Genomic DNA, 15,283 nt, shown 5'->3' with positions numbered 1-15,283 from the left:
CCTACTCAGTAGCGTACACACTAGACTACACACTAGCCTGCACATTAGCCTTCTCACTAGCATACTCACTAGCCTACACACTACCCTACTGAGTAGTCTACACACTAGCCTACACACTAGCATACTCACTAGCCTACACACTAGTCTACTCAGTAGCCTATACACTAGCCTACTTACTAGCCTACTCGCTAGCCTACTCACTAGCCTACACACCAGCCTACTCACTAGCCTACTCAGTAGCCTACACACTAGCCTACTCATTAGCCTACACATTAGCCTACTCACTAGCATACTCACTAGCCTACACATTACCCTACTCAGTAGCCTACACACTAGCCTACTTACTAGCCTGCTCACTAGCCTACTCACTAGCCTACACACTAACCTACTAACTAGCCTACACATTAGCCTACTCACTAGCATACTCACTAGCCTACATACTACCCTACTCAGTAACTTACACACTAGCCTACTTACTAGCCTACTCACTCGCCTACACACTAGCCTACTCGCTAGCCTACGCACTAGTCTACTCAGTAGCCTACACACTAGCCTACTTACTAGCCTACTCACTAGCCTACACACTAGCCTACACATTAGCCTACTCACTAGCCTACACACTACCCTACTCAGTAACCTACACACTAGCCTACTTACCAGCCTACTCACTCACCTACACACTAGCCTACACACTAGCCTACTCACTAGCCTACACACTAGTCTACTCAGTAGCCTACACACTAGCCTACTCACTAGCCTACTTACTAGCCTACTCAGTAGGCTACACACTAGCCTACACACTAGCCTACTCATTAGCCTACTCACTAGCCTACACACTAGCCTACTCACTAGCCTACTTACTAGCCTACTCTCTAGCCTACTCACTAGCCTACTCACTATAATATGTAGGGTTGCCACTTTCAGTGTGTTGGGGTAACGGACAAGGGGCGGGCCTGGTGACATCAGATGGGTTACATAAGGGGCAGTGCGGGTGATTTAGGGGGCGGGATCTGCATTTGGCTGATCACCATGTCATTCACTTATGAATTTCCTAATTTGCCACTTTTCACCCGGCAGCCCTTCCAAAACCCGGATGTCCATGTGAAATCCAGACAGGTGAGAACCCTAATAACATGTCTAACCTGACAGCTAGTGAGGATACAGACACACCTGGGCCTTGCCATAGGAAAACTGGAGTACAAATCCCACAATAATGTAACATTTAATTATAAAACTGCAAATTCGAGAATAATGTAACATATAATTAGGGATGCACCAAATCCACTGGTTTAGGCCGAATCCTTTGTAAATAGTGATGGACGAATAAATTCACCAGGCATGGATTCACAACGAATTTCCGTGTTTCGCCGCCCGTGAATAAATTTGCAAAATTTCGCCTGCGGAAAATTTCCTGTGACAGAAAAAAATTGTCACGCATCACAATTATTCAGACGCCCATTGACTTTAATGCATTTGGACAAAATTGTTGCGAGTGTAAAAATTATTTTGCCGCCCATTGACTTCAATGCTTTTCGCAGATTCAATGAACTGAATCTGAACCCTGATTTATACATAAATTAGGGGGGAAAAAGGGGGAAGAGATCCGCATGCTGAGTGCACGGTTACAATTTTTTGTCCTTGTTTGTGTGACGAAAAGTTCCGTGATTTTTTTTTGGATTCTGATTCGGTTCCGCCAGGCACTTGGACTTGGCCAAATCTGAATCATGCTGAAAAAGGCTGAATGTTGGATTTGGTGCACTGCATCCCTACATATAATGAATATATGATGGCACACAATGAAGGCTGAGGCATTCTGGGAGTTGTAGTCCAGCAACATCAGGGTTGCATTCTTAAAGCAATATTGCACAATAAAACTTTTCCCAAATGTTTCCCCAAATCTTCGCAGCCAGCGACTGCTTTAATATGCAAAACATCCTCCGATAAGAATTCCAGCTGATCTGTTTTTTTTGTACTTCTCTTTGATCCTCATGTTTAATTCCAGTGTCACATAATGAAATCAAAAGAAGTGACACTCTGTATGTAAAGATGCCTGACACGTTGCTGACATTCAGTAGAATTCTCATTGGTGAATTTACTTGTCTTATAATAACGTTTTTCGGCAACTGATGGGGGACGGCGTTATGGCTGGGTTTACATTTAGAATAGCCGATTCCTAACAATAGTTTTTTGCCTTCTGATTTCCAGCTTTCAAGTTGGGGTCACTGACCCCGGCAGACAAAAAAAAACCTAGTGCTATTGTAACTTATTACTTATCTTTCTCCTATTTATATTCCAGTCTCTTGTTCAAATCAAGGCATGGTTGCTAGGGTTATTTGGACCCTAGCAACCAGAGTAATGAAATTGTAAACTGGAGTTAATTTAAAGGTGAACAACAGGGGCATGTGACCAGTTACATTTAAACCATAACGACTGTAAATACAAATCTCCCATTTTACAGATTGTTACAGCTGCTTTATCTCTAGCCATGATTATAGTGATGGGCGAATTTCTCCTGTTTCGCTTTGCCAAAGAACAATTTCCAGTGAAATTTGGCAAACTACGAAAAATTTTCAAAAAATCTGTGAAACTCGAAAACTGAAGCCCGCGTTAATTTGGACGCCGGTATTAAAGGCAATGGGCGTCCAAATAGTGTTGACGCAAACTTTTCGGATAATCAAGTTTATCGTCACTATTCCTCTCTCAGCATCTGTTCCTCTTCATTCTCTCTTCATGTAGCAGTTGGGTGTCAGATATTCACTGACAGTTAGATCCAATATATCTTATAGGGGGGCTTCCTTTCCTAGCAAATAAATTAGAGCTCACTCAAATAACTGATTCCAGTACAAGCAAAATCTAACAAAATAACTGCCTTTTGCACAAATCCTGCATGTAGAGAGACATGATGTCTGGTGATTATAATAGAGTGAGCTCTAATACATCTTCTAGGCAAAAGGAGCCCCCCCCATAAGATATATTGGATCTAACTGTCAATGAATATCTGACACACAACTGCTGAATGAAGACAGAATGAAGAGAAACAGATGCTGAGAGAGGAATAGTGAACATAAACTTGATTATTTCAGAAATAGTGAAGAATATTTAATTGAATGTATTTAGAACGTTTCTTTTTTCAGCATGAAGAAGCTAATATTACATTTTCATTTCCGCGATAGTTCCCCTTTAATATGGATCCCTCTTCCTGCAACACTAAGGATTCTGGGAGTTGCTGTTGGACTGCCCCACTGAGCTTATGAGTAACTGCCCCAACAGGCACAAAATGCGTTAGGCTTTCTCTTTATGTCCTAACAAGTGTCTTTGTACTTTTAACTATCACTGTTTTGATTTGTGAGAATCTCACACTTCAATGTCCCACTGATTTCTGCCCGAACTGCCGTTGCCCTACAACTCCCAGCATCCCTCATCAGCCAATGTCTATAAACTGGAGGGCTGCAGCTTTCTTGTTAACATCTCCTTGCTCTCAGCGTGGCGCCTTTTTGTTGCCAGGGATCTGTTTCTGTTGCCACCATGTTGTTTATTCCCTTAATTACATATCACAAGGGCTCTCGTACTGCCACTCTCCTGTTCCTTTTCTCTATCAACTTCTAAGAGCACTTTCATGTCCAATAATAACGTGCAGCAATTTCCTCTTCATTCTGCCTGACTCTAATGCTCCTTATTTCTCTTTCCTTTTCAGAGTATAAACCTTAGGCCGAGCTCTGAGAACTGCACGTTCCTTCTCCAATCCTAAATGCAAAGCTTTATTTTCCCTTTATTTAAAGGGAATGTAAAGGCAAAAAAAATAATCTCATTTTTACTTTCTTTAATGAAAAAGAAACCTATCTCCAATATACTTATAATTAACAAATGTGTACCGTTTTTATAAGAAATTCTCCCTTCATTTACTGCCGTGGATAAGAATTGTCAGACGGTCCCTAACTGCTCTGCAGGGAAACAATCATACTTATGAACAGCAGGGGGAGCCCCCGCCTTACTTCCCAGCCATGCAGAACTCAAGCAGCTTTGTTTGTTTCCCTGTAGAGCAGTCGGCGACTGTGTAGAGATTTGTATTGGATTTTATTTTTGCCTTTACATCCCCTTTACTGTTTCCAACTCCAGCTGCAGGGACAAAGATCATGGAGCCAGATTTAAACAGATAAACTGGGATTCTATTTGGAGGATTATTTTGCTGCAGCCACTGGTTCTGCAGAGTTGGAGAAAGTTTGTATTAAACAATAGAAAAACTATAAAATCCACATTAGATTACATGACAACACAGGACCCAGTGCAGTCTGTATATTCTGATTATTAATCAGTCTTGTGTATCGGCTTCTGGCAGATATTATTTGACTTCTGCTGTCTTGATAATTTATGACAATCCCTAAGCAGCCCAGACCACACTGAGCATGTGCACAGTCTTGGTCTTGCAAAGATGTATAACAAAGTTACAAGATGGTGACCCCCTGTAGCCAACTTTGAAAGCATAAATTATTTGTTTGATTAGGCTTGTGGTGCAGTAAGTTCATGTTTATGTTTAGTATACAAAATACAGCATTTCTAGCCATATTCTATTTTATACTTTTCTTCCCCTTTAATTGCCTTTATTTCCATTACTTGATTGGGGGGAGCAGAATTTAAAATAACCACAAATACTATTCAGCATCATTTGTAGGTAATTACATCGAAAGAACAGTGACATGGGGTTCGCACACCTGCAGGCAAATAATAAGATGCTCATAAGACTGAAAATAGTTGTATTTTTTGCCATCTTTCTTAACTCTTTCAAGTGAGTTAATGGATGCTGAAAAATACAACTATTTTCAGTGTCATAAGCATCTTATTATTCCTTGAACTGCACATTTCTCCTCCAATCCTGAGTGCAAATCTTTATGTTCCCTTTATGTAATTCAGTGGAAAATGGAAAGAGAATCGCACAGACACCAAATATGTTGCAGGTGGGGAGCGTCCCCTATTTTTTTATTGTGACCACCTGTGCATCAACGTTTCGGGGGGGATTAACCCTCCCTTCGTCCTGACAAAGGGAGGGTTAATCCCCCCCGAAACGTTGATGCACAGGTGGTCACAATAAAAAAATAGGGGACGCTCCCCACCTGCAACATATTTGGTGTCTGTGCGATTCTCTTTCCATTTTCCACTGAATGTTATGACGTGTGCTGACCGTCTTGAGAAATCTGCACCACCTAAGCAGGAACATCAAAGGAAAGGTGAGAGGTGCGGCTTTTTGTACATACAGAACCCTTTATGTAATTGCCTTTATTTCCATTTTGGGGGAGCAGAATTTAAAATATCCACAAATACTATTCAGCATCATTTTTAGGACATGGGGTTCGCACACCTGCAGGCAAATAATAAGATGCTCTTTAGAAAATCCTAATTGCAAATCTTTATTTTGGTTTATTTAATTGCCTTTATTTCCAATATTTGATTGGGGGAAGCAAAATTTAAAATATCCACAAATAAAAATTACCATCATTTGTAGGTAATTGCACCCCCAGAATAGTGACTAGGGGTTCACACACTTTCAGGCTTCCTTTAACTTTTTCCTGTCCAGCTGCTGCTTTATAAACCCTACACATCATACTAAGTATCTGGAAAGAACTACTGCTCAGTGTGGCCCCACTATGTTCAGGACCTACGGCCACCCCACCATTCTGATTGGACCCCCACTGAAAATAGTTGGATATGAGATGATTAATTCTCCTCTAGGCTAAACTGTGTCTTTATCTGTTCATTTCAGGAGCGGAACTACTCCGAGTCCTCTAGAGATTGCGCCGCAGCACAATTACAAGTGTAATGGGGTCACTCTATTACCCGGCCTGGTGACCTGTCACATCCGCGCACATCATCCCACTGCACAAGCAGATAAACTACCAGGGTCCTGGGGATTTGCTGATTAAACTGTCGGCTGGAAATTACATTTTGGAGGAATTCACTGTGGAAAAAAAAACACTACATGGGTAAAAGGCTCCATTGTGTATCACCATCTAAAGACCCAACAGGGAAAAAATGCAGCCGACTCTCCGAAAGCCAAATCAATGTCACGTATGCAAATACTCTCTTATTGCACAGATGCAGAATGTGGGTAAGTCCTTGTTTTTATATTCTTATGAGTTCTTTACTGCGTCCTGTTAGGTGCCTGGTGTGTGTGCGTATATATATATATATATATATATATATATATATATATATATATATATATACTGTATATTTATATATGGGATAACTGTTTGTAATAAAACTTGTACATTTGCAACAGGTCTAGCGATCCACAGCATTTTCTTTCTCAGGATTGGTTGCTGTGGGTCTCTCTCTACATAACCTCACTAGGCTATTACTGTGTCCCTATCTGCCTCCTATAGTCAAATGGAAGTATTTCATTTGCTGATATAGGACTCAGGGTGGCCATACACAGACCAATAAAAGCTGTGGACCCAACCCCTTCACTCCAAGCTTATTGGCCTGTGTAAGGGCCTTTCTGATGGCCTGACTGACCAATATCTGGTCAGATATGGGCTATTGGCACTGCCCCTACAACCTCCCTCCTGGGGGGTTGCAGCTGTGGAGTGGGGGAGGGCCTGGCCAAAGCATCTTTGCTGCTGGGGGACCTGAATATGGGCCTGATATCTATTAGGCAGTTTGGAATATTCCACTGAACAAGGGACACATCCTCTCCCTTTGGGTCTCCATAGGCCTCCACCACAATGGAGGCCCAATCAGATAAAGATCTTCTTGGTTGGCAACCAAAGAAGTGGATGTAACCTTTTTTACCCAGCTTTACTTGCGTAGAACCCCATTTAAGGATGCTCCAACACTGTAGTCCAACTAATATCATCTTCCTTCTGCCTGCTGCCTCTCTGCCATCTTGATTCCTAAACTTGCCCAGTAGGTAAAATCCCTCACAAACTCTCCATGTAACATAGAGTTCAACTAAGCCCCCCAAACTTTAATCTGGGCCCTTTAAGCCAAAACAAGATATAAACATATGAGTATACGGCCATAACATACACACTGATCACATGTCCCACCATCACACACCTTTGTCTACATAAGTTTATCGGGAAACCAAATCTTTTTAGCGGTAGCACACTGGATACGTTAACCCTTCTCTATAACACGTCGATCAAAAACAACCTTTTTGTCCTGCCTAAAGGTGGCCACAGACGTAACAATTACAATCTTTCTTGGAAAAGATCTTTCCAAGAAAGATCGTTCATTGAAATACAAGTGAATAGAGCTGAATTGTCATATATACAGGTAGAAAAAAATAGAATTCAACCTCTATCTGACGATTCAGCACTAAACAGTGGCCGATGTTCAAAGGCATGCAATCTAAATTTTCCACCTGGGCTTCTCTGCTCATCTTCTGCCATACACGCACCGAATATCGTTTGAGAATTAGTTTCGTACAATATTATTGGTGCGTCTTTGGTCACCTTAACAAGAATCCTGTATTCCTCCCGAGGTGCAACGGCATTCAGACCTTTCTTGAACAGATCTACTGCGAAGGCCCGAAAAGAATCCGGTAAATCTTAAGGCTTTAACACCAATTACTCTGACGACTTTAATTACATATAGGTAAGTTAACCTTTGGAAAAAGCAAACACGGTGTCATTAATAAACTCCACGTTAATTGGGTGCGCAGCTTTTGTTTGCACAAGATTATATTGGAAAATATGTTTGGAAATAAACCGCAGCCTTTATTATCCCTTCCAAATGTCAACAAGGCCATTTATATAACCGACTGTGCTGTGCAGTAAATGATATGGGAGATAACGGCTTGTTCTACGGCTTGAACTTATCTCAGCTCTTATCCATCGTATTAAGCCTAGAGAGAAACTGCCATTTGATATATATTACCAAAAGGATTTCAAAGCAGTAAAGGCTTGTCCTGACGTGCAGCAACTAGGGGTACATGCAGAGCCCCCCGGTCATTACAAAAGCTTCTCCAGTGCCGGATTTCTAAAATTGCCAACTAAATCTTCCACCCCTGGAATAATCTCAACCAACAAACCGGCTCTTTGTCAATTACCCCTACGTATCAGTGGAAAAATCAGGGACGGTTCCAATCAATGCCTAATAAAGTCACTGGGCTGCAACGATTGAAACACTGCAACCCTGACTGCAGCCAATCACAGCATTGGAATAATTCGAAAATTAGAATAGCAATGGTAATAATGCATTTAATTGTCAATTGCTTAATCCCACAGAAACAACAGCAAAATATGGGGTTTGTGCTTATATATTAAAGGTCCTATTCTTCAAAAAACACACAGGCCCTGGGGCACTTTTGTGCAGTGCACTGCCGCCATCTTGCTCCAGTCTCAAAGTTGTCCCTTGTGCAACTATTAGTGGTGTAAACACAATACAGGACTTTTTCTTGAGACTTCTGTACTATAAATGCAGGGGTTGCAAGGAAGCCTGGAACAAATGGGAGCATGATCTGCAGAAAAGTATCCCAGTGGAGCTTTAGCAATAAGAGTCAATGGTGGTGCATATCAAATAGACACTACCATTTCCAAGTTAAATTGTCATTTAAGGTTCATATAGTTGAACACTGACTATGAAAGTCTTTACGTGGTGGTCTTTGCCCTTGCCTGCTTGGTCCTTCCATTCAGTGGTCATTTAACCTCACCCTCTGCTGCAAATCATCAACCCCAAGATGGTTTATAGCAGGTGTTGCAGAAGATGATTTTGGGTGGGGGGCTGGGGGAAGGATTCACCTTTACCAGAAACTTTACCTGCATCCCCATCTCCCCACCCAGCCCTACCTGCACTAACTTCTGGAAATGGGGTAGAAATTCTGCAAGGCCTCATAAAAACCGAACCTACACAGCAAGATCTGCTTTGTTCATGAGATCCCAATTGAGTGTTTTTTTGGCTACCTACATGCTGGGCTAATTTATGCTGACCCAGTTATTTAGTCCCCAGTAGTGATGGGCGAATTTGGGGCGTTTCGCTTCACTGAAAAATTAGCGAATTTCCAGAATAATTCTCGAAATGGCGAAAAATTTGCAAAACGACGCTGGTGTCTAGTTTTTGGTGCCGGTGTCTGTTTTTGATGCTGGTGTCTGTTTTTGCCGAAATAGCGCCGGCGTCCATTTTTTTCTGCCGCAAATTTGCGCCTGGCGAGTAAATTTGCCCATCACTAGTCCCCAGTCCGAGACCGGATCATACTGGGGACATACAGAGACCCACCAGAAAAGCGCTGCACATTAACAGATCAATCAGGGCCTCATCAAAAGGTATTTATCAAAATAAACATGTTATTGTTTATTACACAGTGTATTAATACTGAACAGCATCCCATTATGTATAACTATACTGATTTTACTATTTAAGCAAACTCACATGGGTTTGGAGGCTTCCGCTTGGTCAGTTTGAAGTTTTTGACCCCCTTCTACTTCCATAGTACAATAAACGATGCGATTTGGGGCCAACGATTTTAAACCTTGGACTTCCATTATTACAACCTGAAGTGAGAAAAAGGAATGACGTTTCCAGACAGTAATTTTTAGATAAATAGATATAGATAGATTATAGATAGATAGATAGATAGATAGATAGATAGATAGATAGATAGATAGATAGATTATAGATAGATAGATAGATAGATAGATAGATAGATAGATAGATGATAGAAAGATAGATAGATGATAGATAGATAGATAGATAGATAGATAGATAGAAAGATAGATAGATAGATAGATAGATAGATAGATAGATAGATAGATAGATAGATGGATGGATGGATGGATGGATGGATGGATGGATGGATGGATGGATGGATGGATGGATGGATGGATGGATGGATGGATGGATGGATGGATGGATAGATAGATAGATAGATAGATAATAGCTAAATAGATGAAAGATAAATATATAGATTTTTTGCTGTAAATCTCTTTTCTTATACTAATCCATCTTAACTAAGCGCACAACAGCTGAGAAATAGCCAACCAATCATCATCTGTCTTTGGCCGTTATCAACATTCCCCCCCCCCCAAGGAGCCGCTATGATATAGGAGTCATCTGAATTGACTCTGCCCTTCACTTTATATAAAATTCTTTGTCCCAGTGTCCAGTCCCCAATTTGTGAATTGCAATCTCATGCCAGAATTAATCTCATATTACTAAAGCAAAAGAATAAAATATACAAATGCATCTGTGCCAAATGCACAATGCTACCAGCAAGCCAGCTAAATATAAGATTAATGCATTTTGTAATTTTAGCCCCAGCCTGACAGCACAAGAAACCTTGCTTAATGTATATGGCAGTTACCAGAACTGGAGGCTGCTGCTGGATACAGAGAGAGAAACATTTCTATTGAGATTAACCAATCCCAGGGCCTTTAAATGTGGAGAATCCCAGAGCAAAATGGTTTTATAGGGTCCCAACCAAACTGCCCAACCTATGTTGACAGTAAGGCAAGATGGTGATGGTATGAAAGGATAGTAAGAGTAAGGCAAGATGGAGATGGTATAATAAGATAGGATAGTAAGAGTAGGGCAAGATGGTGATGGTATGAAAGGATAGTAAGAGAAAGGCAAGATGGAAATGGTATGAATGGATATTAAGAGTAAGGCAAGATGGTATGAAAGGATAGTAAGAGTAAGGCAAGATGGAGATGGTATGAAAGGATAGTAAGAGTAAGGCAAGATGGAGATGGTATAATAAGATAGGATAGTAAGAGTAGGGCAAGATGGTGATGGTATGAAAGGATAGTAAGAGAAAGGCAAGATGGAAATGGTATGAATGTATAGTAAGAGTAAGGCAAGATGGAGATGGTATGAAAGGATAATAAGAGAAAGGCAAGATGGAAATGGTATGAATGTATAGTAAGAGTAAGGCAAGATGGAGATGGTATGAAAGGATAGTAAGAGTAAGGCAAGATGGAAATGGTATGATAGGATAGTAAGAGTAAGGCAATATGGAGACATTATGATCGGATAGTAAGAGTAAGGCAAGATGGTGATGGTGACAAGATGGTTATAGTAAAAATAGCAAAGATGGAGGTAGTGAGACAAGCTGACAATAGTAAGACATGATGGCAATGGTATAGCAAGATGGAGAAAGTAACGGATATCAGTGACAATGTATCTATGTTGTTCAGCTTGTTAATGTTCCTGAGAGTTGTCTGTCCTCCACGAAAGAGGAGGACAACTCTCAGCAACATTAACATCTTTCCCTATTACAAACCTTTTTGCCCAACTGTTACCATAAGAACAGCCATCTTGCCATCTCATTCACCCTGCCACCCTTGCCCTAACATTCCTGCGTTCCTACCTACAAATGCCACATGACCGCTGCTCAGTTATATTCCCCAGTTTCTATCACTTACCTCTAAGCTGAAAGACAGGACAACGTCGGACTTGGACAACTGGTTCTCGTTCTCTTCCCCCATGTCTATAATTGACGTGTTGTGGCTGCGCTTCAGCTTCTGCAGTTTAAATTCCGACCCCCCTTTAGACACGGGCATGCTCTCCAAATTCGCCATGAGCAGATTCACAGACGACTTCAGCTCCTCGATGTACATGTTCTCCATTTCTTTGGAGACAAACTTTGGAAATTTGCGCTCCTACAAGTCAGACAAAATGTGTTACAACAGTGAATTACAGAGAAACCTCAGCATTAGATCCTCTGACTTGAAGTTATTTGGGGTCCCACCAGTATATAATACCTGATTCAGTTCCCTGATTTTACATTTTCTCAGATTTTACCTCAACTGGTTATTTCTGATGGATGTGACATCACTCGTAGAGGAACTAACCTTAAACCTCATAGATTGTTAATAGTTACACTGATGCTCTTGTCCTCCTTTGAATGTAATTAAAGTACCCTCAATATATAGCACCACCCATCTGTAATGTGTATGCAGTACAGTATTTAGGTCCCATGTCACCCTAGGCTCTGGACCTAACTGCGCCCCTCAGCTTGTGGAAGTGATGTCACGCACATGGCTGCATGTGATGTCACCTGCTACATCAGTTCCTCTACGTGTGATGTCATCATCCCCTCATTCCCCGTTCTGCCTCAAGATTTCTGCAGGTAGTGGGGGAAGGTTTTCAATTTTTTTTTAAAAAAAAAATTAGCAATTACATAGGCTCAAAACTGTGAAATTCGACTAGGGAGTTATTCAAATTCGATTTAAGTTTTTCAAAATATTTGAGATCACACTCTGCCCCTTTAAGAACTCAAATTCCACTATTCGCCACCTAAATCGAATTGCTGTTTAAGTCAATGGGAGACGTCCAGAGATCAATTTGGAGTTGTTTGCAGCCTTTCTGATATTAAAGTTTTTTCGGAGAAAAAACTCGAATCAAGTTTTTAAAATTCAAATCGAATTTGATTTGAGTTTTCCGGTTGATTACATTCATCCGATTTAAAAAAAAATAGATTTTTTTAAATACATTTCGATCTCAGTCTAATTTCGAATTTATGGGAGTTTAGGGTAGTTTTTAAAAACTCACATGAATTTGAAATTCAACCTTTGATAAATGTGCCTCTGTTTCACAGACCTTTGCTCATTTGCATGCCAAATGTTAGGGCACCCCCAAGGATTGCAATGGCTCTCCTGATGCCCAGGCTGGTGCATCTCTTAGCAGAAAACTCCACCAGCTCAAGATACTTCCAAACAAGTGAACCTCGTCCATCTTTCTTCAAAATCCAGAGCAGACATTTGCAGTAGAGCGAAAACATGGATTTTTTTGGTACATTTGTCCAGTTTTTAACTCTACTGTGCATGAGCGCCCACGGGAAGGAAGAAGGAAGGAAGAGGATTGCTCATCCCAGGCCCATGTGGTTTTTGCTAATGAGGTAAGTCATTACAACCTTTAGGGGGTGCCCTAACATTAGGGGGCAGATTCACTAAAGGACGAAGTGACTTATGCTGGCGAAAATTCGCCAGCGTGACGTCATTTCGGCACTTCGCCAATTTACTAACTGTAGCTGTCGTAAATTTCACTGGCGTAATTTCTCCAAGGAGATAAACTCTGGCGCAACTTCGCACTCTAATGCCAGGCGAATTTACGGTCTGGTGAAAGAGCGTTACTATGCAAATTCACGAAGTTTTTGATTTTACTGACCCTTACCTCTATCGCCAGACTTGCCTTCGCCACCTCAGACCAGGCGAAGTGCAATAGAGTAGATAGGAGTTCCTCAAAAAAAAGTTTAACATTTTTCTAAGTCCCAAAAAACACTGGCGTTTTTCCCTATTTAAAGGGTGATAGACTGAAAAAGATCGTAAATCTTTTTTTCGGGTATCCTCCTTCCCCCCTACATTTGCTAACATATGGCACCTAAACTATACTGTGGGCACATGTGTAGGGCAATATAACAACTTTTATATAATTTTATTAGGGTTCCCTGGCCTTGTGTAGTGTAATGTATTTGTTGCAGTTACGGCCATTGTACTTTAACTGCACGCCGTATGCTAATTAGCCAATGCTAGCGTAACTTCAAACTGCTGAGCGTAATTTTGCTGGCGTTCAGTATCCTGTGCGCAACTTTGGATCTTCGTGAACTAGCGTTTTCCAGGTGAATTTACACCTGGCGAAGTGTTGCGATGTGCGCAAAGCCATCGTTGGCGAATTTTCGCCTGTTAGTGAATTTGCCCCTTTGTGTCTTTGTGTAAGGCATTCTAGCCGCATTATAGTGTTATTTCTAGAAAAAATGTACAAAACGTAGACAAATTCACGAGACGAGAGTTTCAACGCCGTCGTCAATTTGCGGGTGTCAAAATCGATGCTAGTGACAATTCGACGCACCCTTATTTTATCCATTTGCATTAGAGTCAATTTTCACTGCAATTTCGCTAATTTATTCGCCAGCGACGATACATGGAAATTGGCGGCAAATTCACGCCTGGTGAATAATTTCACTCATCACTAGAAATTATGTTTATCTACAAATTTCATATAACCATCGCGAGACCTCCTGTATTTCTGTAATCCCCATTCTAGAAGCCAGTAGGTATGTTGCCTAGTGATTGAGATTAAGTACTGATGGGTCAACTTCATATAAATACCCTCTGGTTTGGGAGTCAGATGTTGGACTGGTTGGTCTTCTCCACAGAGCATAGATACCTCCAGCAATTAATTTAGGCTAGAAATATGGGTTCAGCATCTGCCAGTGTTCAGCAGCACTGTATTCATGGGGTGGTAGTGGCAGAGGTGCTCTTTGCTAGAGTAATACGTGGCACAAAGGTGCTGCCGGGGTCTTTGCACTTGTACATATAAAGACAAAACCAAGAAGTGCCTTTGAGTTGTCTCTAGCCCTTTACTGGGGAGACATCAAATGTATCTATTATATCTCCTGCACCCAGTTTATACCAGTTTATAGTAACTCTGACACAGAATCAGTCTGTAAGCGCCTAAAATGCCAAAATAAGAACTGATAAAACAAGTTTGATGTTAATGCAAACGGATGGAAGAGACATCTTTTTGACATGCTCCAAGGTGCTTATTCGGAAGTCTGATATTTCATTTATTTAGACCCTTGCGAGCCATAAATAAACCATCAATATTTATTAGAGCGAGTCCAAAGTGATGATCCCTTGTTTATGCTTCAATTTTGTGTCGCCATTTCCACAAGCAAATCATATGCTGATCACATCGGGTTGAAGAAATAATAATGAAATTATTTTTTAAGGTTCAATTTAAATCAACCAACACACACCAATGTTGGGATTTTACACATCCTTTGAGATTGTTTTATCATTTTATTCTATCTCAATAACACTAACAAAGCCAACTTGAATTTCAAACCAGCAACCCCTACTGTAACAGTCGGACTGGGGTTTCTGGGGCCCATCACGCACTTAAACTAGGGTGCCCCACCCGATACTGGGGTCTTGTAAGTATATAAAAGCACAAGGCTGCAGGCTGAGTTATACAGGGAACTCTGAGTATCACTCATGTATTATAAGGGATAATGTACCCCCTACTGTAAATGATAAGGATATTAGAAGTCACTGAGGGGTTGTTCTGTGACCATATAAAGACACAAGGCTGCAGGCTGAGTTATACAGGGAACTCTGAGTATCACTCATGTATTATAAGGGATAATGTACCCCCTACTGTAAATGATAAGGATATTAGAAGTCACTGAGGGGTTGTTCTGTGACCATATAAAGGCGCAAGGCTGCAGGCTGAGTTATACAGGGAACTCTGAGTATCACTCATGTATTATAAGGGATAATGTACCCCCTACTGTAAATAATAAGGATATTAGAAGTCACTGAGGGGTTGTTCTGTGACAATATAAAGG

General features: G+C 41.0%; 1 protein-coding gene across 39 annotated transcripts in view; it reads right to left on the bottom strand.

Annotated features, from left to right (window-relative positions):
* Window positions 1-15,283, bottom strand: part of cadps.L (Ca2+ dependent secretion activator L homeolog) — a 284,076-nt gene that overhangs the window by 164,297 nt on the left and 104,496 nt on the right. For all 39 annotated transcript variants that reach the window (XM_041589293.1, XM_041589298.1, XM_041589302.1 and 36 more), the window contains 2 exon segments: window positions 11,358-11,594; window positions 9,367-9,488 (listed from right to left, as the gene is read on the bottom strand). In XM_041589293.1, the coding sequence (XP_041445227.1) occupies window positions 9,367-9,488; window positions 11,358-11,594 (359 nt within the window).

This window comes from Xenopus laevis, chromosome 4L (assembly GCF_017654675.1).
Source record: "Xenopus laevis strain J_2021 chromosome 4L, Xenopus_laevis_v10.1, whole genome shotgun sequence".
Lineage (NCBI taxonomy): Eukaryota > Metazoa > Chordata > Amphibia > Anura > Pipidae > Xenopus > Xenopus laevis.
The sequence above is the reverse complement of the archived record's forward strand: the minus strand, read 5'-3'. Positions and strand labels throughout refer to the sequence as shown.